The sequence below is a fragment of the Catharus ustulatus genome, chromosome 5 (assembly GCF_009819885.2).
Source record: "Catharus ustulatus isolate bCatUst1 chromosome 5, bCatUst1.pri.v2, whole genome shotgun sequence".
Classification (NCBI taxonomy): domain Eukaryota; kingdom Metazoa; phylum Chordata; class Aves; order Passeriformes; family Turdidae; genus Catharus; species Catharus ustulatus.
The window spans coordinates 76,123,768-76,144,571 of NC_046225.1; the positions used below are offsets into that span (position 1 = coordinate 76,123,768).

The window sequence follows — 20,804 nt, forward strand, 5'->3', positions numbered from 1 at the left end:
TCGTTCCTGGGTTCCTTGGGATCTCACATCCATGGATTCATGGATCCAGGCTCCATCCCAAGTTCTGAGTTCTCATCAGGAGCTCCCATCCAGGGATCCATGGATCCAGGGAACCTCCATCCCGAGTTCCTGGGCTCACATCCAGGGATCCATGGATCCAGGGAACCTCCATCCTGAGTTCCTGGGCTCACATCAGGGATCCATGGATCCAGGGAACCTCCATCTGAGTTCCTGGGCTCACATCCAGGGATCCATGGATCCAGGGAACCTCCATCCTGAGTTCCTGGGCTCACATCCATGGATCCATGGATCCAGGGAACCTCCATCCTGAGTTCCTGGGCTCACATCCATGGATCCATGGATCCAGGGAACCTCCATCCCGAGTTCCTGGGCTCCCATCCAGGGATCCATGGATCCAGGGAACCTCCATCCTGAATTCCTGGGTCACATCCAGGATCCATGGATCCAGGGACACTCCCTGTGTCTCCCAGCACAGGTGACAATGTCCCAGCTCCTGCTCAGGGAATGGCCCTGGTCCCTGTCCCTCCCAGCCCTTTCCCAGTCCTGTTTGGGGTTAAATCCCAGAACAAATCCCATGTCCCAGCCATCCTGCCCAAGCCCAGCTCCTGCTCTCTGGGATTTCTCCCAGCAGGGCCAGGATCCCCCTCCCTGCTGCCTCCTTCATTCCCACCCCAAAAGGACCAGCCTGGGGGAGGATCTCCAAAAAATCTCCACAATCAGCACTCAAAGCCAGCTTTACACTGTATTAGTGCCAGGTGTGACAATTCCCTTTGTTTTCTATTCCCAATTGTTGGGGCATTCAGGAACTCCAGAGCCATCACCCTGTACAGATGCTGGAGTGCCAGACATGGATGGAATGTGTTCAGAAATTCCCAAATGGCAACCCCATTCCACATCAATCACTGTGCCTTGCTCCAAAATCAGCAAAGTATTGAATATATAAAAGATTTCATGACTGGTTAAAAAAAAAAATCCATCCACACTTGCTTAATCTGACATTAAAATTAAGCTTAGCTTAATAAAAACCAACATGGAAGTGGTAGAGTGAGTATTTCCTGGAAAGAGAAATTCTTTAAATGTGTCCTGGATGCTTCCATGGATAAGGGCAGGCACTGGCATCATTTTCCAGGTCTATCCAATATCTCCAACAGAGAAATGAGCCATTAATCAAACCAAGCTCTCTTGACACTGGAAAAAATGAGAGTTTTGAACTGGGGGGGCAGAAACCACCCCTGTGTGAGGTCCTGCTCCTGCAGAAGGGTTTGGGGTCTGCCCCAGGAGAAAAGGACACAGGGAAGGAAATCCAACCCAGGGAAACTCCTGGGAATTCCTGCAGGAATTCCTGGGTTTTTGGGGTGTTCCAGGAATCCCACCCTGCAAGAAGCAAATCCCACAGGTCACAGCAGGACCTGCTCAGAGCTTTGGGATATTCCAGAATTCCTCTCGGGAGCAGAGAGCAGTGACAATTGTTTGTCACAGGATCACAGTCCCCAGGTGACAAACTGCAGATCCAGGGAGTGAGCAGCACCTCCTGCAGATCCTTCTGCTCATCCCTGAAATCCCTGAAACCATGAAATCCCTGAAATTACTGAAACCATAAAACCATTGAAACCTGTGAAATCCCTGAAATTACTGAAATCCCTGAAATTACTGCAATGACTGAAATCTCTGAAACCACTGAAACCTGTGAAATCCCTGAAATCCTTGAAATCACTGAAACCACTGAATCCCTAAAATTACTGAAACCATGAAATCCCTGAAATCTCTGAAATCCCTGAAATTACTGAAATATCTGAAATCTCTGAAATCTCTGAAACCATGAAACCAGTAAAACCTGTGAAATATCTGAAATCCCTGAAATTACTGAAACCATGAAATCCCTGAAATCACTGAGATCTCTGAATCTCTGAAACCACTGAAATTACTGAAACCATGAAATCCCTGAAAACTCTGAAACCATGAAATCCCTGAAAACTGTGAAATCCCTGAAAACCGTGAAATTACTGAAATCCCTGAAATTACTGCAATGACTGAAATCTCTGAAATCTCTGACACCACTGAAACCTGTGAAATCCCTGAAATCCTTGAAATCACTGAAACCACTGAAATCCCTGAAATCTCTGAAATCCCTGAAATTACTGAAATATCTGAAATCTCTGAAATCCCTGAAACCACTGAAATCCCTGAGATCTCTGAAACCACTGAAACAACTAAAATCCCTGAAATCCTTGAAATTACTGAAATTACTGAAACCATGAAATCACTGAAATCCCTGAAACCACTGAAATACTTGAAATTACTGAAATCCCTGAAATTACTGAAATCACTGAAACCATGAAATCACTGAAATCCCTGAAATCACTGAAATCCCTGAAATCACTGACACTACTGAAACTGACACTACTGAAATCCCTGACACTGAAATCACTAAGATCTCTGAAATCTCTGAAACCAATGAAATCCCTGAAATCTCTGAAATCCCTGAAACCATGAAATCCCTGAAATCTGAAATCCCTGAAATCACTGAGATCCCTGAAATCTCAGAAACAATTAAATCCCTGAAACAATTAAAATCCCTGAAATCACTGACACCTCTGAAATCCCTGAAATCACTGAAACCACTGAAATTACTGAGATCTCTGAAATCACTGAAATCCCTGAAACCATAAAATCCCTGAAATCACTGAAATCTCTGAAATCCCTGAAACAATTAAAATCCTGAAATCCTTGAAATTACTGAAATCACTGAAACCATGAAACCACTGAAATCCCTGAAATCTCTGAAACCTCTGAAATCCCTGAAATCTCTGAAACCATGAAATCACTGAAATCACTGAAACAATTAAAATCCCTGAAATCCTTGAAATCCCTGAAATCACTGAAATCCCTGAAATCCCTGAAACCACTGAAACCTCTGAAATCCCTGAAATCACTGAAACAACTAAAACCCTGAAATCCTTGAAATCCCTGAAACCACTGAAATCCCTGAAACCCCTGAAATCCCTAAAACCATGAAATCCCTGAAATCTGAAATCCCTGAAATCTCTGAAATCCCTGAAATCCCTGAAACCACTCTCCCCGAGCAGCTCTGAATGGAGAGCTGCAGCACGGCATGAATGGGCCCCAATGCTATTTTTTCCCCCTTCTCTTGAGGAAATCTGAGTAGTTACTATAACAACCCTGGCCAGATCCCATCTCGTTCAGAACGGTGACAAACAGCAAACAAAAAAGCTGGGGCTGGCTTTTAAAAAAATCTCAGTCTGCACCAATTCCCTGTCCCAGCTCCCTGGGGACACAGAGGAACTTTTGCAGAGCAAGGAGCAGCAGTGCCAGGGGGAGCTGGGGGCACAAAAGGGTGGCACAGAAAGTGAATAAAGTGTTCAGCTGAGCTCAGGGCATCCTTTCACAGCACCCTGAGCTGCTCAGGTATTTCAGCCAACACCCCCCAGCCTCCAAATTTAGGGAAAAGATTCTATTCCTTCTGGAACAGTCAAGCACGTTCTTCTAAGCAGAACCAAAAAAAAGAAATTAAAAAAAAAATAGGAGCAAACTTTCCCACATGCAACAGCTCCAAATGCCAAGCAGCTCCCCTCGCTGGCGTTCAGCACCATGCAGCTCCACTCGGGAGCTGCTGATGTCTGAGATTACACTTCACTCCTTTTTAACAGCAAGAACGAGGTCTGTCTGCAAGGTTGTGCTACTGCTTCAATATTTATTGTTGCTTGGTTCTCTGCTGCTGTCTGTGGGATGAAGTGTCACTCGAGATTTTACAGCATCCTTGATTAAAAAAAACCCCACAACCACGTTTGTTGGTTTTTTTTTTTTTTTTTTTCCTCCCGGAGTGTCTCATTCCTTGCATAGCCCCTTCCCTCAGAAAAAACCTCGAGCACTTCTAGTGGGGCTGCTGGGGTCTCAGCTCTCACAATAGGGTGCCAGACAGACATCTGCACCCGGGGATGTTCTCCCAGAGCTCAGCCCTGCCAGCACCCACCCAGCTCAGCCTGGCTGCACCAGCTGGGGACAGCACCCAGAACAGCCCCTCACCTGGGGACAGCTCCTAAAACAGCCTGGGGACAACCCTCACCTTGGGACAGCACCAGAACAGCCTGGGGACAGCACCTTCACCTGGGGACAGCTCCTAAAACAGCCTGGGGACAGCACCCAGCACAGCCTGGGGACAGCACCTAAAACAGCCCCTCACCTGGGACAGCACCTAAAACAGCCCCTCACCTGGGGACAGCACCTAAAACAGCCTGGGGACAGCACCTAAAACAGCCTGGGGACAGCTCCTAAAACAGCCCCTCACCTGGGGACAGCACCTAAAACAGCCTGGGGACAGCACTAAAACAGCCTGGGACAGCTCCTAAAACAGCCTGGGGACAGCTCCTAAAACAGCCCCTCACCTGGGGACAGCACCTAAAACAGCCTGGGGACAGCTCCTAAAACAGCCTGGGGACAGCTCCTAAAACAGCCCCTCACCTGGGGACAGCTCCTAAAACAGCCCCTCACTGGGGACAGCTCCTAAAACAGCCTGGGGACAACCCTCACCTTGGGACAGCACCCAGAACAGCCTGGGGACAGCCCCTCACCTGGGGACAGCTCCTAAAACAGCCTGGGGACAGCCCTCACCTGGGACAGCACCCAGAACAGCCTGGGGACAGCACCCAGCACAGCCTGGGGACAGCCCCCAAAACAGCCTGGGGACAGCACCTAAAACAGCCTGGGGACAGCACCTCACCTGGGGACAGCACCCAAAACAGCCTGGGGACAGTCCTTCACCTGGGGACAGCACCCAGAACAGCCTGGGGACAGCACCTCACCTGGGGACAGCACCCAAAACAGCCTGGGGACAGTCCTTCACCTGGGGACAGCACCCAGAACAGCCTGGGGACAGCACCCAGCACAGCCTGGGGACAGTCCTCACCTGGGGACAGCACCCAGCACAGCCTGGGGACAGTCCTCACCTGGGGACAGCACCCAGAACAGCCTGGGGACAGCCCTCACCTGGGGACAGCACCCAGAACAACCCCACACCTGGTCACAGCCCTCACCTGGGCACAGCCCTTCACCTGGTCACAGCCCTCACCTGGTCACAGCCCTCACCTGGGCTCATTTGGACATCCCAGGGTGGAATTGCAGCTCGGGAAGGAGCAGGGAGTGCCCAGGGCTGTCCCCAGCCCGGGTGTGTGCCTGTGGCTGAGCCTCCATCCATGGGAACCCTGGCACGGCTCAGATCCAGAGCTCCAGCTCTCTGCCAAGGGCTCCTGGGCACAGACTGGAGTCACCAGGGGCCAGGACAGCACCTGCAGGGACCTTGGGAGAGGGAGAGCAGGGGACAAACCCCAGCAGCTGCTGCAGCACCCCCAGAACTGCTCAGGGAGAGTGACAGAACCACATCCAGGTGGGAAAATCCCTGAGAGCAGTGCAGCCATGCCCAGCACTGCCCTGTCCCCAAGTGCCACATGCACAGGGCTCTGAGATCCCCCAGGGATGGGGATTCCAAACCTCCCTGGGCACATCCAACCCCTGACCCCCCTTTCCATGGAGAAATTCCCCAATTCCAACCCCTGACCCCCTTTCCATGGAGAAATTCCCCAATTCCCACCCTGAGCTGTTCCCTGTGTCCTGTCCCTGTTCCCAGATGCCAAATCCCCCCGGTGTCCCCTCCTGGCAGGGAGTTGTGCAGAGCCACAAGGGCCCCCTGAGCCTCCTTTTCTCCAGGCTGAGCTCAGGAGGAGGAAGAACAGCCCCAGAGGAGCTCAGCCCCATCCTACAGCCCCCTTCCCAGCCCTGAGCTCTGCCCTGAGCCTTCCCCTCATCCCCCTGCCCTGGGCTGCTCCTGCCTGGCACATCCCTGCCCTGGGCTGCTCCTGCCTGGCACATCCCTGCCCTGGGCTGCTCCTGCCTGGCACATCCCTGCCTTGTCTCCTCTTGGATGCCACGGGTGCCTGCACATGGCTGGGAGCAGAGCCCCATATGTGACACACAGAGCACAGGCAAGTCCCTGTGCCAGGAGCATGGCACATTGCTGCCCAGAGGCCAGCCAGGACTGCCCAGAACCCAGCCAGGACTGCCCAGAGCCCCCCAGAGCCCAGCCAGGACTGCCCAGAGCCCCCCAGAGCCCAGCCAGGACTGCCCAGAGCCCAGCCAGGACTGCCCAGAACCCCCCAGAGCCCAGCCAGGACTGACCAGAGCCCCCCAGAGCCCAGCCAGGGCTGCCCAGAGCCCCCCAGAGCCCAGCCAGGCTGCCCAGAGCCCCCCAGAACCCAGCCAGGGCTGCCCAGAGCCCCCCAGAGCCCCCCAGAACCCCGCCAGGGCTGCCCAGAGCCCCCTAGAGCCCAGCCAGGGCTGCCCAGAACCCCCCAGAGCCCAGCCAGGACTGCCCAGAGCTCCCCAGAGCCCAGCAGGGCTGCCCAGAACTCCCCAGAGCCCAGCCAGGACTGCCCAGAGCCCAGCCAGGACTGCCCAGAGCCCAGCCAGGACATCCAGGATGGGCCAGCCTCTCACTCTGGCCTCACTCTGGGGTTTTGGGGATCATTTCTGTCTGCCCTGAGCTCCACAGGTCCCACCCTCAGCCCAGCCATGCCCTGGGGGACATGGCCCCACCCAAGGGTCCTGTGGGCAGCAGAGCAGCAGCTCCCTGCAGCTGTGCAGACCCAGCTGTGCAGACCCAGCTGTGCAGACCCAGCTGTGCAGACCCAGCTGTGCCCTGCACCAGGCACAGCCCAGCCTGGGGCTGTGTCTCCCTGCTCCCCAGGATGACACACACAGCAGACTTGACTCCAGCTGGCCCCATTGTATTGGATCCACAGTGACAGACAACAGGAGCCAAACTTTTTGTTCAGAGTGAGCCAGCAGATGTGACACTGAATAAACACAGACAGGCAATCTGCTGAGTAAGAAGGTATCGCTGGTATAAATAACATACATCTAATCCTGCTTCCATCTTAAAGCCAAATATGGGAGTGCAAGATGCTCTCAGCTCCAGGCTCTGAACAATGAGATGAGGCACAGGCAGGCAAGGCAGAGCTCTGAGTCCTGATCCCACTGGGGATTGTCACCAGCTCCTCCTCCAGGAGGGGATCCCAGAGTGCCAGCAGTGTCCAGGCTGAGTGCACCCAACCAAACACAAACCCTGCCCCTGCTGCCCCATGGGCTGAGTGCACCCACCCCAAAACAAACCCTGCCCCTGCTGCCCCATGGGCTGAGTGCACCCACCCCAAACACAAACCCTGACCCTGCTGCCCCATGGGCTGAGTGCACCCCCCAAACACAAACCCTGACCCTGCTGCCCCATGGGCTGAGTGCACCCAACCCAAACACAAACCCTGCCCCTGCTGCCCCATGGGCTGAGTGCACCCACCCCAAACACAAACCCTGCCCCTGCTGCCCCATGGGCTGAGTGCACCCACCCCAAACACAAACCCTGCCCCTGCTGCCCCATGGGCTGAGTGCACCCAGTCCAAACACAAAACCCTGACCCTGCTGCCCCATGGGCTGAGTGCACCCAGTCCAAACACAAACCCTGACCTGCTGCCCCATGGGCTGAGTGCACCCACCCCAAACACAAACCCTGACCCTGCTGCCCCATGGGCTGAGTGCACCCAACCCAAACACAAACCCTGCCCCTGCTGCCCCATGGGCTGAGTGCACCCAACCCAAACACAAACCCTGACCTGCTGCCCCATGGACCTTCATTACACAGCAATTAAAAGCATTGTTCCCATCAATTTCCCCTCCCAGGGGGATCTGGGGGTGACCCCAGCAGTGACACATTTCCCATTACTGGAGAAGTTTGCAAATGTGCAGCTGCCAGGGGATGGTTTTGTTAGAGGGGCAGGGATTAGAGGAATTATCCACCCAAGCCCCTCTCAGAGGGGGCTGCAGCACTGACACCAGGCCAGGACCCCTCTGTGCTCCAGCCCCCCAAAAGGCAGCAGGAGCTGCTGCTCAGGGGGATGGGGGTCACTGTCCCCCAGAAAACACAGGCACAGCAGCACCCAGTGCTCAGTGACACCCCCAGGGCCTCCAGCACCTCTAAAGAGGTTTCTAATTGTGCTGAGAATCTGCTTTATTGAAAAATGAACGAGGGAGGGATGAGTGTCAGTGCACTGATCATCCCAGCACCTCTCAGTTCCCCCCGTGGGGAGATCCCTGCATCCCTGCATCCCTGTATCCATCCCTCCATCCCTGCATCCTCCATCCCTGCATCCTCCATCCCTGCATCCATCCCTCCATCCCTGCATCCTCCATCCCTCCATCCCTGCATCCATCCCTGCATCCTCCATCCCTCCATCCCTGCATCCCCCATCCCTCCATTCCTCCATCCTCCATCCCTGCATCCCTGCATCCTTCCATCCCTCCACCTCTGCATCCTGCATCCATCCCTGCATCCTCCATCCTCCATCCCTCCATCCTCCATCCCTGCATCCTTCCATCCCTCCATCCCTGCATCTCTGCATCCTTCCATCCCTCCATCCCTGCATCTCTGCATCCATCCCTGCATCCCTGCATCCCTCCCTCCATCCCTGCATCCCTCCCTCCATCCCTCCATCCCTGCATCTCTCCATCCCTGCATCCCTGCATCTCTCCATCCATCCCCCCATCCCTGCATCCATCCCTCCCTCCCTCCATCCCTGCATCCCTGCATCCCCCATCCCTGCATCCTTCCATCCCTCCCTCCATCCCTGCATCCTCCATCCTCCATCCCTGCATCCTCCATCCCTCCATCCCCCCATCCCTCCATCCCTCCATCCATCCCTCCTCAGGATCCACCCTGCACCAGCAGGGATGTGGAATGGAACACACAGCCAGCAAGAAATCCAACATCACCCCACTTCCCAGCATTTTCCACGGGATTAAGCTCCACTCCCAGCAGACACTCATTCATCCCCCCTTTTCCCAGGGATTTGTTTGTTCCTGGGAGCCCTGGGCTGGGAGATGCAGCCATCTGTCAGGGAAGAGCTCCCTGCACAGCCTGGGGCTCAGCAAACCCTGCCCACCTTGGCATTGGCCCCTCAGTTATCACAGGGGAGCAGAAAAACCCGAGTTTACATCTGCACACCCCAACTACTGCAAACACACAGAGCAGAGCAAGCAAAAAGCAGATTTTGTGCCCCAAAAAGGTGATTATTTGGCCAAGAGGCTTCCCCAGGGAAAGGGAACTGGTGGGGACATCACCAGAGGTGCTGCAGGTCCCCTGAGCATCCCTGCCATGCAATTCCAGCTTCCAGAGGGAATTCCCTCCTGGACAGCCCCAGGCCACGGCTGGAGTTCAGCCTGTCCTCCCCAGCCCCAGGGATGGACCCCAGCCCTCCCTGCTGTGTTCAGGTCCCCTCTGGACCCAAACCTGCTCCATTTTCACCCAGGATCAAACTGGGCCACTCAGACTTTGTTGTTTTTTATCCCTGGGTTTCACCTCCTTGAAAGTCAGGGAAAATGAAGTGACACCAGCTGATCCCTCTGAATCCACAGCCCTCCCACCCTCCCAAAACCTGGCAAGGTTCAGAAGGTGACCAGGGGAAGGTGGAGAGGTGTGTGGGTGAGCCAGGGGTCACCCCATGGGGTTCAGAGCAGGGTCTGAGCCCAGAGCTCAGCCAGGGATTTGGGATCTGATCCCAGGGAACAGGGACAGGACACAGGGAACGGCCTCAGGGTGGAAAAAAGAGAAAATAAAAAGGAAAAGCAGCTGCTCTTCACTGAAAATCCAAAGTTTTGTGGCCAAAGGGCAGAGCTCCAGAGCAGGAGCAGAACTTCTCCTTCCCCAGGGCTCCCCATCATCCTCAGTCATTGTCTGAGGGAAGCCAAGAGCTGCAGTAAAATGGACAAACACAGAATGGAAATAAAGGGGCAGGGTCCCCAAATCCTGTCACAATCAGGGCAACAAGTCAGGAGAAACTAAAAAAAAAAAAACAGCAAAATCTTCTGGATTTCCACCCTGCTCACTCCTCCATGGAGTTAAAATTCACTCCCTCATCCCTCACCTGCATTTCTGCCATGAAAACCTGCAGGAATTTTCCTCTGAGAAATAAAAACCAGTGGCAATTTTGCCAAAATCCAGCTCAGGTCTCCCCAGCTGGCAGAGGGAGCTGGGCTGTGGCTCTGATGTGAGTTTGTGTTGCAGATTTGCCAGCACTCCTCGGGGCAATCAATGAGCTGTGAGACACAAACCCACTGCAAACACGGCTCCATTAGTGCTGCTGCTCTCTGCAGAGATTGTTTCTCCTTCCAGCTGGATAATCACCAGCCCTGCCCCAAACAGAGGTGTGCACATTACCTCAGTCACAAACAGAGTGCGGGGGTCGATGATGTCCAGGAAGTGCCTGAATCTGCCATAAAATGAACTCTGGAAAACAGGAGACAAAAAAAAAATAAATAAATAAACAACAAAACAAAAAGCCATGTTCAGTGAGGAATTGCCTTTCAGGGTTTGTTTGCTTTGCAGAATGAAGTATCAACTGAAAATAAATGGTATAGGAGGTCTTCACTGGGATAGGAAACCCAAACCACTCCAGGATTCCCTGGATCCAGAAAAAAAAAAAAAAAAACAAAAAAAACCCAAAAAAAAACCACAACTCTCCAGCAGTTTTGTTATTATCCCTACACACCCAGCCTGGATTTTATCCAATGTCCCACCAAGAACCTGAGCAGGGCTCCACCCTGAGCACCTCCAGGAGCAGGAAATGTCTGCAGGAAGGGGAAAGGATCTGAGAATAGAGAAGGGAAAGGATCTGAGAACAGAGAAGGGAAAGGATCTGAGAACAGAGAAGGGAAAGGATCTGTGAAACAGAGAAAGGAAAGGATCTGAGAACAGAGAAGGGAAAGGATCTGTGAACAGAGAAAGGAAAGGATCTGTGAACAGAGAAGGGAAAGGATCTGTGAACAGAGAAGGGAAAGGATCTGAGAACAGAGAAGGGAAAGGATCTGAGAAGGGGAAAGGATCTGTGAACAGAGAAGGGAATAGATCTGTGAACAGAGAAGGGAAAGGATCTGAGAACAGAGAAGGGAAAGGATCTGTGAACAGAGAAGGGAAAGGATCTGTGAACAGAGAAGGGAAAGGATCTGTGAACAGAGAAGGGGAAGGATCAGAAGAAGCATGGCAGCTCCAGAGGAAAGGACACTCAGTGTTTACAGTGAAAACCCAATATCAGTGGGATTTGTACCAACCCCAAGCACCAAGCAATGAAATATTGAGGGATTAGGAGCCCCTGGGACACCTGAACATCATCACTCCAACACCAGCTGGATTCCATGAGCCAGAGGCAGGAATTCCAACCCTCAGCCCTCTGGTGTGGTGGCCTCTCCACACAGCCCAGAGCCCACCCTGGAGCTCTGGGATCCAGGGAATTCTCCATCCTCACGTGGCCCAGCTCCTGCTGGGTTTGTTCTGCAGGAATGGGCTATAAATAAAGGCCTGGAGTGTGGATGGAGCAGCAGGAACAGCGTTTAATCACTGCTGGCACCGCTTCCAGAACGTGCTGCTGCTGCTTCCCTGCTCCTCCAGGGATGCTGCTCCTGGTCCCAGCAGAAATCCCTGTCCAGGGATTGGCCAGGACACTGCTGTGCAGGGATTCTGTTCCCTGATCCCAGCACAATTCCCTGCTGACCTCCTCACTGCACCCTCTCTCACCAAACTCTGTAATTCCTCCACATTCTGCACTAGGAAAAAAACCCAACCCCATGGAACAAAACAGCTCCACACAACTCCAGGGAAAGAGCACAGCGGTTTTTAATGAGCATGGATCTAATTAACACTAATTCTGGTACTTGGGAGCTGTTTTCAGCCTGACATTTTGCTGCCTCCCTTTCCCTGTGGGTTTGAGGATCCCACAGATGGCAGCAGCCTTCCCAGCACCGCTGCCCAGGGGTGCAGGGGGCTGAGCAATCCCTGAGTCAGCCTCAGCAATCCCACTGCTCATCCTATTGATCATCCCAGTGATCATCCCTCTGCTCATCCCATCGATAATCCCACTGCTCATCCCACTGCTCATCCCTCAGCAGTCCCCCTGCTCATCCCATTGATCATCCCTCAGCAATCCCACTGCTCATCCCTCTGCTCATCCCATTGATCATCCCATTGATCACCCCTCTGCTCATCCCATTGATCACTGCTCATCCCTCACAATCCCAGTGCTCACCCCACTGCTCACCCTATTGATTATCCCATTGATCATCCCAGTGCTCATTCCTCAGCAATCCCACTGCTCACCCCAGTGCTCACCCCATTGATCATCCCACTGCTCATCCCACTGCTCACCCCTCAGCAATCCCTGAGTCAGCCTCAGCAATCCTACTGCTCATCCCCCTCAGCAATCCCAGTGATCATCCCACTGCTCATCCCAGTGATCATCCCTCTGCTCACTCCATTGATCACTGCTCATCCCTCAGCAATCCCTCAGTTAGACCTCAGCAATCCCACTGCTCATCCCATTGATCATCCCAGTGATCATCCCCCAGCAATCCCACTGCTCACCCCTCTGCTCACCCCACAGACCCCGAGCTGCTGCAGTCACTGCTCAGCACTCAGGCTCCCTGCCCCAAACAACAGCAGGGCAGGGCCATCCCAAATCTGATCCCAAATCTGAGTTCCCCACTGCCTTCAGCACTGTGACACACTGAGAAAAGCAACATTAAAGAGAAGTAAATAGAATTTATTAGAAATAAATAGAATTTAATAGAAATAAATAGAACTTAATTGAAATAAATAGAATTTAATAGAAATAGATAGAATTTAATCAAAATAAATTGAAATAAATCAAAATTAATTGAAATAAATCAAAATTAATAGAAATAAATGGAATCAAATGGAATTAAATGGAATTAAATGGAATTAAATGGAATTAAATGGAATTAAATAAGAATAAATAAAATAAATTTAATTAAATAGAATGAAATGGAATGAAATAGAATGAAAGAATAAAATGGAATGAAATAGAATGAAATGGAATTAAATAGAATGAAATGGAACATCAGTGTTTTACACCCACCTGACCAAGGAGTAAATGACAAAGGGGGGGAAGGAGACCTGAGGTTCAAAGGGGCAGCACAGAAATGTCATTTAGAATCACCAATCCCCATTTCCAAGCACCCAGGCTCTGGGGTTTGGTTTGGGCTGTACAGGGTTGGAATTGTTCCAGGCTCTGGGTTTGGTTTGGGCTGTGCAGGGACTGTTCAGGCTCTGGGTTTGGTTTGGGCTGTGCAGGGACTGTTCAGGTTCTGGTTTGGGCTGTGCAGGGATTGTTCAGGCTCTGGGTTTGGTTTGGGCTGTACAGGGTTGGAATTGTTCCAGGCTCTGGGTTTGGTTTGGGCTGGGCAGGGAATGTTCAGACTCTGGGTTTGGTTTGGGCTGTGCAGGGATTGTTCAGGCTCTGGGTTTGGTTTGGTTTGGGCTGTACAGGGACTGTTCAGGCTCTGGGTTTGGTTTGGGCTGTGCAGGGATTGTTCAGGCTCTGATTTAGGCTGTGCAGGGACTGTTCAGGCTCTGGGTTTGGTTTGGGCAGGGCAGGGACTGTTCAGGCTCTGGGTTGATTTGGGCTGTGCAGGTTGGAATTGTTCCAGGCTCTGGGTTTGGTTTGGGCTGTGCAGGGACTGTTCAGGCTCTGGGTTTGGTTTGGGCTCTGCAGGGTTGGGAATTGTTCCAGGCTCTGGGTTTGGTTTGGGTTTTGGGGCGCTGCTGCCTGGACTTGTCCAGCCTGTGCTCAGAGAACACCAAAGCCAGCAGGGACTGAGCCTGAGCAGGTCTGCCCTGGTTCTGTGAGACTGGTGAGTCAGGGTTCATATCCACACCCAGAGCCCTCTGAGAGCCAGCTCAGCAAAGCCAGGCTTAAACCAAAGCCACGGGAGCTCCTTGGGCTCTGCATCTGAGCCAGGCTTAAACCCAGAGCCATGGGAGCTCCTTGGGCTCTACATCTGAGCCTGGCTTAAACCCAGAGCCATGGGAGCTCCTTGGGCTCTGCATCTGAGCCTGGCTTAAACCCAGAGCCATGGGAGCTCCTTGGGCTCTACATCTGAGCCAGGCTTAAACCAGAGCCATGGGAGCTCCCTGGGCCCCAGCTCTGAGCCTGGCTTAAACCCAGAACCAGACTCAAACCCAGAACCAGACTCAAACCCAGAACCAGACTCAAACCCAGAACCAGGCTCAAACCCAGAACCAGGCTCAAACCCAGAGCCAGGCTCAAACCCAGATCCACGGGAGCTCCTTGGGCTCCAGCTCAGAGCCAGGCTCAAGCTGTGCCCTTGGAGCTTTTCCCTTTCAGAGGCTGTGCAGAGGATTTTTCAGAGGCTGTGCAGAGGATTTTTCAGAGCTGCTTCCCTGCTTGGCTTCCCTCATCCAGGGCATTCCCTGCCTCCCACTTTGTTCTCCTGACCAGAAGCCAAATTTCTCAGTTCAAGATTGGTTTGCACAGAGCTGCATACCAATCACAAGGGGAAAAAAACACCAAAAGAGCCCCAGCAATTCCCAGTAATTCAGAAATTTGGGGGAGATTCTTCCCTGGGAGGGTGGGGAGGGGCTGGGCTGGAATTCCCAGATTTGCTGGGGCTGCCCCTGGATCCCTGGAGTGTCCAAGGCCAGGCTGGACATTGGGGACATGGATGGGGTGGGATCCCAACCCAAACCAGTCTGGGATTCCGTGCTGCAGCAAACCAGCAGCTGTCAGGAGATGGAAATGGGATGGGAGGATGCAGCCCAGGAGCCAGGAACAGCTCAGTGCCCCCATCCCATCCCATCCCATCCCATCCATCCCATCCCATCCCCATCCCAGGCACGGCAGATGTCACTGTTTGACCTTCCCCTCCCAAATTCCTCCCCTGCAGTTCCCGAGCAGCTGCTGGAGCGCTGTGAACATCACCGATTTCCTGTGATTAATCGCGCCTATTTCGGGAGCCCTTCTCAGCACTTCAGGGAATGAAAATTCCCTGCCAGGGCAGCTCGGGGTGTCCTGGATCCCAGCTGACCCCAAGAACCGAGGGGACGATCCCAGGGATGTGAGGGAAGCCCAGAGGTGATTAGTGAGGTGTTAATCACCTGCAGGATGTGATAATTGATTAAAGATTCGAGTTAATCACAGAAATATTGGGGTTTGTATAAACCAAAATACAAAGTGAAGTGAAGCATGGACCCTTGATGGAGGAAAAATGTGATTAAATCATTCTGTTTTAAATCCCCTGTCATTAATATTATGTTCCTAAATAATTTGTATCTACTGCCAGTTTGTAAAATCAGAGTTTCCAATAGTCTGATTGATTTTGCAAACTCAGACTTCCTCCCTTTGTTTTATCAATGCTGCCCATCTACAAGACCAGAACTTCCCAATTTCTGCCGGTTTTATCCACCAAGGCCATGTGGTTATCCATGGGACTGACTCCCAGAAACTTTACATGGATATTTATTTCAGCCAACACTGCTCACCTGGCAAAATTATGACAGCAAGAAACCAAAAATTATTGATTACAATGAAGGACCATGCTATAAGAGGCTGCAAACCAAGACTGGACAGAGCAAGGAGTGGGCAGTGACCCCTCACCTTCCCCAGCACTGCTTTGCTCTGTGAATGTAAAATAAAACAATCTAAATTTTGCTGAAAATTGAGACTTTTTGTTTCTCATTTATGGAGGAAAAGAATTCCAAGGAGCCCGTGCAGGGACAACTCCACCACTTTAATTACAGCCTGATTTTAAACGGGAGTTAATTAAGCCAGGCTTGGGTGGGGTTGAGCTCAAAGCCAGGCTCATGTCGGCTTTAAATTAATTAGGAGGGATTTAAGGTGAAGCAAACAGAATTAAAACAATTGAAACCATTGAGCAGTGGGGCTGTGCCAAGGCACAAACAGGTTTGTGCCATTCCAGGGCTTGGTTTTGCAAAGCTGAAGAGCTGAGATTCCCTGGAGAAGGGAGCACTCAGCAAATCCTCACAGGAAAAGGAATAAAATGAGGAAATAAAGACGGGAAAAAAAAATATTTCTAACAAATTAGCCCTACTTGTCAGAAAATTAAGTCTTTATCACACATTCTCAAGCCCAACGTCCTCATTTCTTCTTTCACCTAAAAATAGCCCTGGGAGATGGAGCTGCTCCTGCAGGGAGCTGCAAAAGGTGACTCGACAGAACAGGGGCTGGCAGAGCAGGGAGAGCAGGGAGAGCAGGGAAAGGGATCTCAGAACCCCCAAACCCTGGGCTGGGGCTGTCCCTGCCCCAAACCCTGCCATCCCAAACCCCCAGGGATGTCCCTGCCCCAAACCCTGCAATCCCAAACCCCCAGGGGCTGTCCCTGCCCCAAATCCTGCCATCCCAAACCCCCAGGGGCTGTCCCTGTCCCAAATCCTGCAATCCCAAATCCTGCAATCCCAAATCCTGCCATCCCAAACCCCCAGGGATGTCCCTGCCCCAAATCCTGCAATCCCAAACCCCCAGGGGCTGTTCCTGCCATCCCAAACCCCCAGGGGCTGTCCCTGTCCCAAATCCTGCCATCCCAAATCCTGCAATCCCAAATCCCCAGGGATGTCCCTGTCCCAAATCCTGCCATCCCAAACCCCCAGGGGCTGTCCCAAATCCTGCAATCCCAAACCCTGGGCTGGGGCTGTTCCTGCCCCAAATCCTGCCATCCCAAACCCCAGGGCTGTCCCTGCAATCCCAAACCCTGCCATCCCAAACCCCAGGGGCTGTCCCTGCAATCCCAAACCCTGCAATCCCAAACCCCCAGGGGCTGTCCCTGCAATCCCAAACCCCCAGGGATGTCCCTGCTATCCCAAATCCTGCCATCCCAAACCCCCAGGGATGTCCCTGCCCAAACCCTGCCATCCCAAACCCCCAGGGGCTGTCCCTGCAATCCCAAACCCTGCAATCCCAAACCCCCAGGGCTGTCCCTGCCCCAAATCCTGCCATCCCAAATCCTCAGGGGCTGTCCTGCCCCAAATCCTGCAATCCCAAACCCCAGGGATGTCCCTGCCCCAAACCCTGCCATCCCAAATCTCTGCTCAGCCCCAGAGCTGCTCCCAGGCAGCACAAAGGATCACTGCCATCCCACAGGGACACAGCCGGAATTTCAACCACCCCAGCTCGCTGATCCTGCCCAGAACCAGCAGGCATCTCTGTCAGCTAAACTGAGATCCCAGACACCGATAAAATCTGGGAAGAACAGGAAAGGCAGGCAGGGGTGGGGAGAGCATGGAACACCGGGCAGGGAAGGTTTGGAATGGCTGATCCCTGGGGAATGGATGCACTGGGGATCCTCTCCAGCAGTGAAGGCTGGAAGGAAACGCCAAGGTCAGGAGGGGGAAATGCAGAACTGAGCCAGGGATGGAGGGGCTGAGCCAGGGATGGAGGGGCTGGGTCTCCATGGAGGGGTCTGAGCCAGGGATCAGGGGCTGGGGTCTCCATGGAGGAATCTGAGCCAGGGATCAGGGGCTGGGGTCTCCAGGGATGGAGGAGCTGGGGTCTCCCAGCCCATGGTGGGAGTGGGAATTTGGGGGTGCTGCTGCATCCTGAGCCAACACAGCATCCATAAACCCTGAAAATTCCAACCCCCTTCCTCTGTGACCCCACCAGGCTGTCAGGGATGTTCAACAGGGCAGAGGGAGCAGGGGAAAACAGGGAATGTTCAGCTCCCTGAACATTTACAGGGAAGGGAAGAGCCCCTGAAGCAGGGAGGGGCTGATCCATGATCACAGTGATCCTCTGGCAAAGCATTCCCAAAAAACCCATCCCAAGGGCGCTCCCAGCATCCTGCCCCAGCCCTGGAACGTGTCCTGCAGGCTGCTCCAGTGAACAGAACACCCAGATCCCGTGCCTGACTCGCTGCCAAGCGTGCCTGAATCGTCTGTGCTGTCTAGGAGGGAGAAACGTCTCCTCCTCCTCCTCCTCATTAAAAGCTCCCTCTGGAGCTGGAGCATCCCTGCCATTCCCAGGGAGGCACTCCCAGGACTTCCTGCACTGATGGGGTTGGGTTGGAGGGGATCTCAGAGCCCTTCCCAAGGGATCTCAGAGCCCTTCCCATTCCCAAGGGGGCTGTTCCCATTCCCAAGGGTGTGTTCCCATTCCCAAGGGTGTTCCCATTCCCTACAGGCTGATGTGGGGTGTGGGAAGAGGCAGAACATCCACCTGGAGCGGCTCCCAGGGCAATCCCCATCCTTTGGGATGGGGTCAGTGGGGTCTGGATTCTAAACTGGGCTCTGGGTTGTTGTGGGCAGTGGTGATGGTGGCCCTGGCATTGTCCCACGGTGGGACACACTGACACACCCAAGTGAGCTGCAGGGTGTCCTGCCCGGCTCAGGAGGGACTGAAGGAGGTGTTATGTCTTTTTTATCACCCTGACCGGTTCCACAAGCACAACAAGTGCTCCCTGGGCACCCACACTGGGTGGTGGCAGCAGGGACTGTCCCCACACCTGCAGCTCACCTGGGGACAGGTGAGTGACCTGACCGCGAGGAGGACACACAATTATTGTCCTGTACATCGTCCTGGGTGTCACACCCACCCTCAACCCCCTGGCACCAAATGCTGACATTGCGGGTGAGGTTGGCCAGGCGCCCACCCGGAGCATCCCTGCATCCCACCCTGCAGCTGGGGAGCTGCATCGCTCCATCCCAGAGCTGCTCTTCCCCGCCAGGCACCTTGGACAGAGCCCGTCCGCCCGCCCCAGCCCCTCGGGGGAAGGGGGAGCCCGCGCCGTGCGACATCGGGACCCTCCCTGCGTGTCCCCGCGGCGCCCACGGGCTCGAACCCGCGACCCTCGGGCCCCCGGCCCGGCGCGCTGCGCCCGCGCCACAGGGGCGCCCGGGACGCGCCAGTGCCCGCGCGCCGCGGGACCCGCCGCGGGCAGGGGGCGGCGGCTCTGAGTGACAGCTCAGCCGGCCAATGGCGCGGGGGCTGCGGGCCAATCAGCGCGCGGTACTCAGAGAGGGGCGGGGCGAAGCGGAGCGCGGAGCGGGGGGCTCCGTTCCCGGGATGGGGGGGCGATGCCGCGCGCGGGGCGGGGGCAGCTCCCGCCGCCGCTCCCGGTGTCCCCCCCGCCGCCTCCCGACGCCGGCCGTACCTGCTCGAAGCGCGGCTTCCCCAGCTGGAACGGGGGATAGTCCGCCGGCTCCGCCATCCCGCAAGCGCCACTTTAAACAGCCTCCCCCGCCGCCGGGCCCCGCCCCCTGCCGGCCCCGCGCTGATTGGCTGCGGCCAACCGCAGCTGCCGCGGGGCACGCCGGGACATGGAGTCCGCCCGCCGCTGCGGGGGCGGGGCCGCGCCCGCTCCGCCAGCCAATGGGGAGCGCGCTGCCCGCGGGGCACCATGGGAAATGTAGTCCCAAAGGGACTGCGGGAGCGGGCGGGGAGAGGGGACAGTCCAGAGGGAGGGGGGACCGTGAACGGGACATGGGAAAATGGGTTTTGCCTTAATTGTGCAATAGACTGAGCGAGTGATAAAGCACAGACAGGTGAAAGCTCAGAAACTTCTGAGAAAATACATCAAATGTTATTGAATTTTCATCCCTCCATCATCTATGACAAGAAGGACATGGAAGGGCTGGGAAGGGGCTGGAGAATCCCTGAGGGAGCTGGGAGGGCTCAGCCTGGAGAAAAGGAGGCTCAGGGGGCCCTTGTGGCTCTGCACAAGTCCCTGCCAGGAGGGGACACCGGGGAGGATTTGGGATCTGGGAACAGGGACAGAACACAGGGAACAGCTCAGGGTGGGAATTGGGGAATTTCTCCATGGAAAGGGGGGGCAGGGGTTGGAGGTGCCCAGGGAGGTTTGGAATCCCCATCCCTGGGGGTTTTAAATCCCTGTGCATGTGGCACTTGGGGACAGGGTGGCACTTAGGGACAGGGTGGCACTTGGGGACAGGGTGACACTGCTGGGATGGCTGCACTGGATGGGCTCAGAGCTCTTTCCCCACCCCAGCATTCCCTGGCTCTGTTTCCCGGTGGAATTGCCGATTCCTGCTGGGATCAGCGCTGCCCTTTGGAGCTCACAAGCACAGAACTGAGCTGGGGCTGATAACGATCCGTGCAGATAAAGCCAAGGTCGCGCGGGGCTGGGGGCACCGGGGGCACCCCGAGCCCTCCTCGGAATTCTCCTGCCCAGATTAGTGGGATAAGAAGTGTCTGGACCTCCAAATGCCGGCGAAATCGTTCGGAGGATTAGGATCAATTCCCCGAGGAAGAGCAGGGACAGCAAACAGAGGGGAAGGGCTGCTGGAGGAGAAGCAAAGGCAGCGGGGACAGAGCAGGTCGGGAGCAGGATTTCCATCTCAGGAGGAATTTAAAATACACCTGGAAAAAAGATCCGCTGGTTTTGTACCCAGGGAAAACTGTGAAGGTGCCATTGTGGCTGCAGAGCCGGTAATTCCCTGTTCTCTTCCCTCCTGCAAAAGCGATTTCTGACTTTGGGATAATTCAGCACCGATCCAGATCGGTGAATCCCAAATTCCTGCAGCCCCGGGTGGGAAAGGGGCTCTGGCTGTGTCTGAAGGGTGAGGAGTGAATAGAAAAGAGCAGGGACACGGTATTTTATCACTTCTGTTTGATATTCCTCAGAGCTATTGCTAAAATCGAGCACCATGCTGGGGACAGGGACAGGGGTGGACATTGCTGGAATTTCAGGGGCTGCTGGCTGTACCTCGAGGTGTCCCCAAGCTGTCCTGACCCCAGAGCCCTGCAGGGACACCCCAAACTCAGCCCTGACCCCAGAGCCCTGCAGGGACACCCCAAACTCAGCCCTGCCCCAAACTCAGCCCTGATCCCAAACTCAGCCCTGCCCCAAACTCAAACTCAGCCCTGACCCCAAACTCAAACTCAGCC

The 20,804-nt window shown here is 54.4% G+C and overlaps 1 protein-coding gene across 2 annotated transcripts in view; it reads right to left on the reverse strand.

The window, feature by feature from the left end:
- SFXN5 (sideroflexin 5) overlaps positions 1 to 19,167 on the reverse strand; it is a 113,504-nt gene extending 94,337 nt beyond the window's left edge. The window contains exons 1-2 of one of the 2 annotated variants that reach the window (XM_033060816.2): positions 19,051 to 19,166; positions 10,298 to 10,366 (exon numbers count right to left, since the gene is read on the reverse strand). In XM_033060816.2, the coding sequence (XP_032916707.1) occupies positions 10,298 to 10,366; positions 19,051 to 19,107 (126 nt within the window). In that variant the 5' untranslated portion in view covers positions 19,108 to 19,166. Of the gene's footprint in view, positions 1 to 10,297; positions 10,367 to 19,050 lie in introns of both variants that reach the window. The other variant, XM_033060818.2, reaches the window with a different exon arrangement.
- Between the last annotated feature and the right edge of the window lie 1,637 nt (positions 19,168 to 20,804).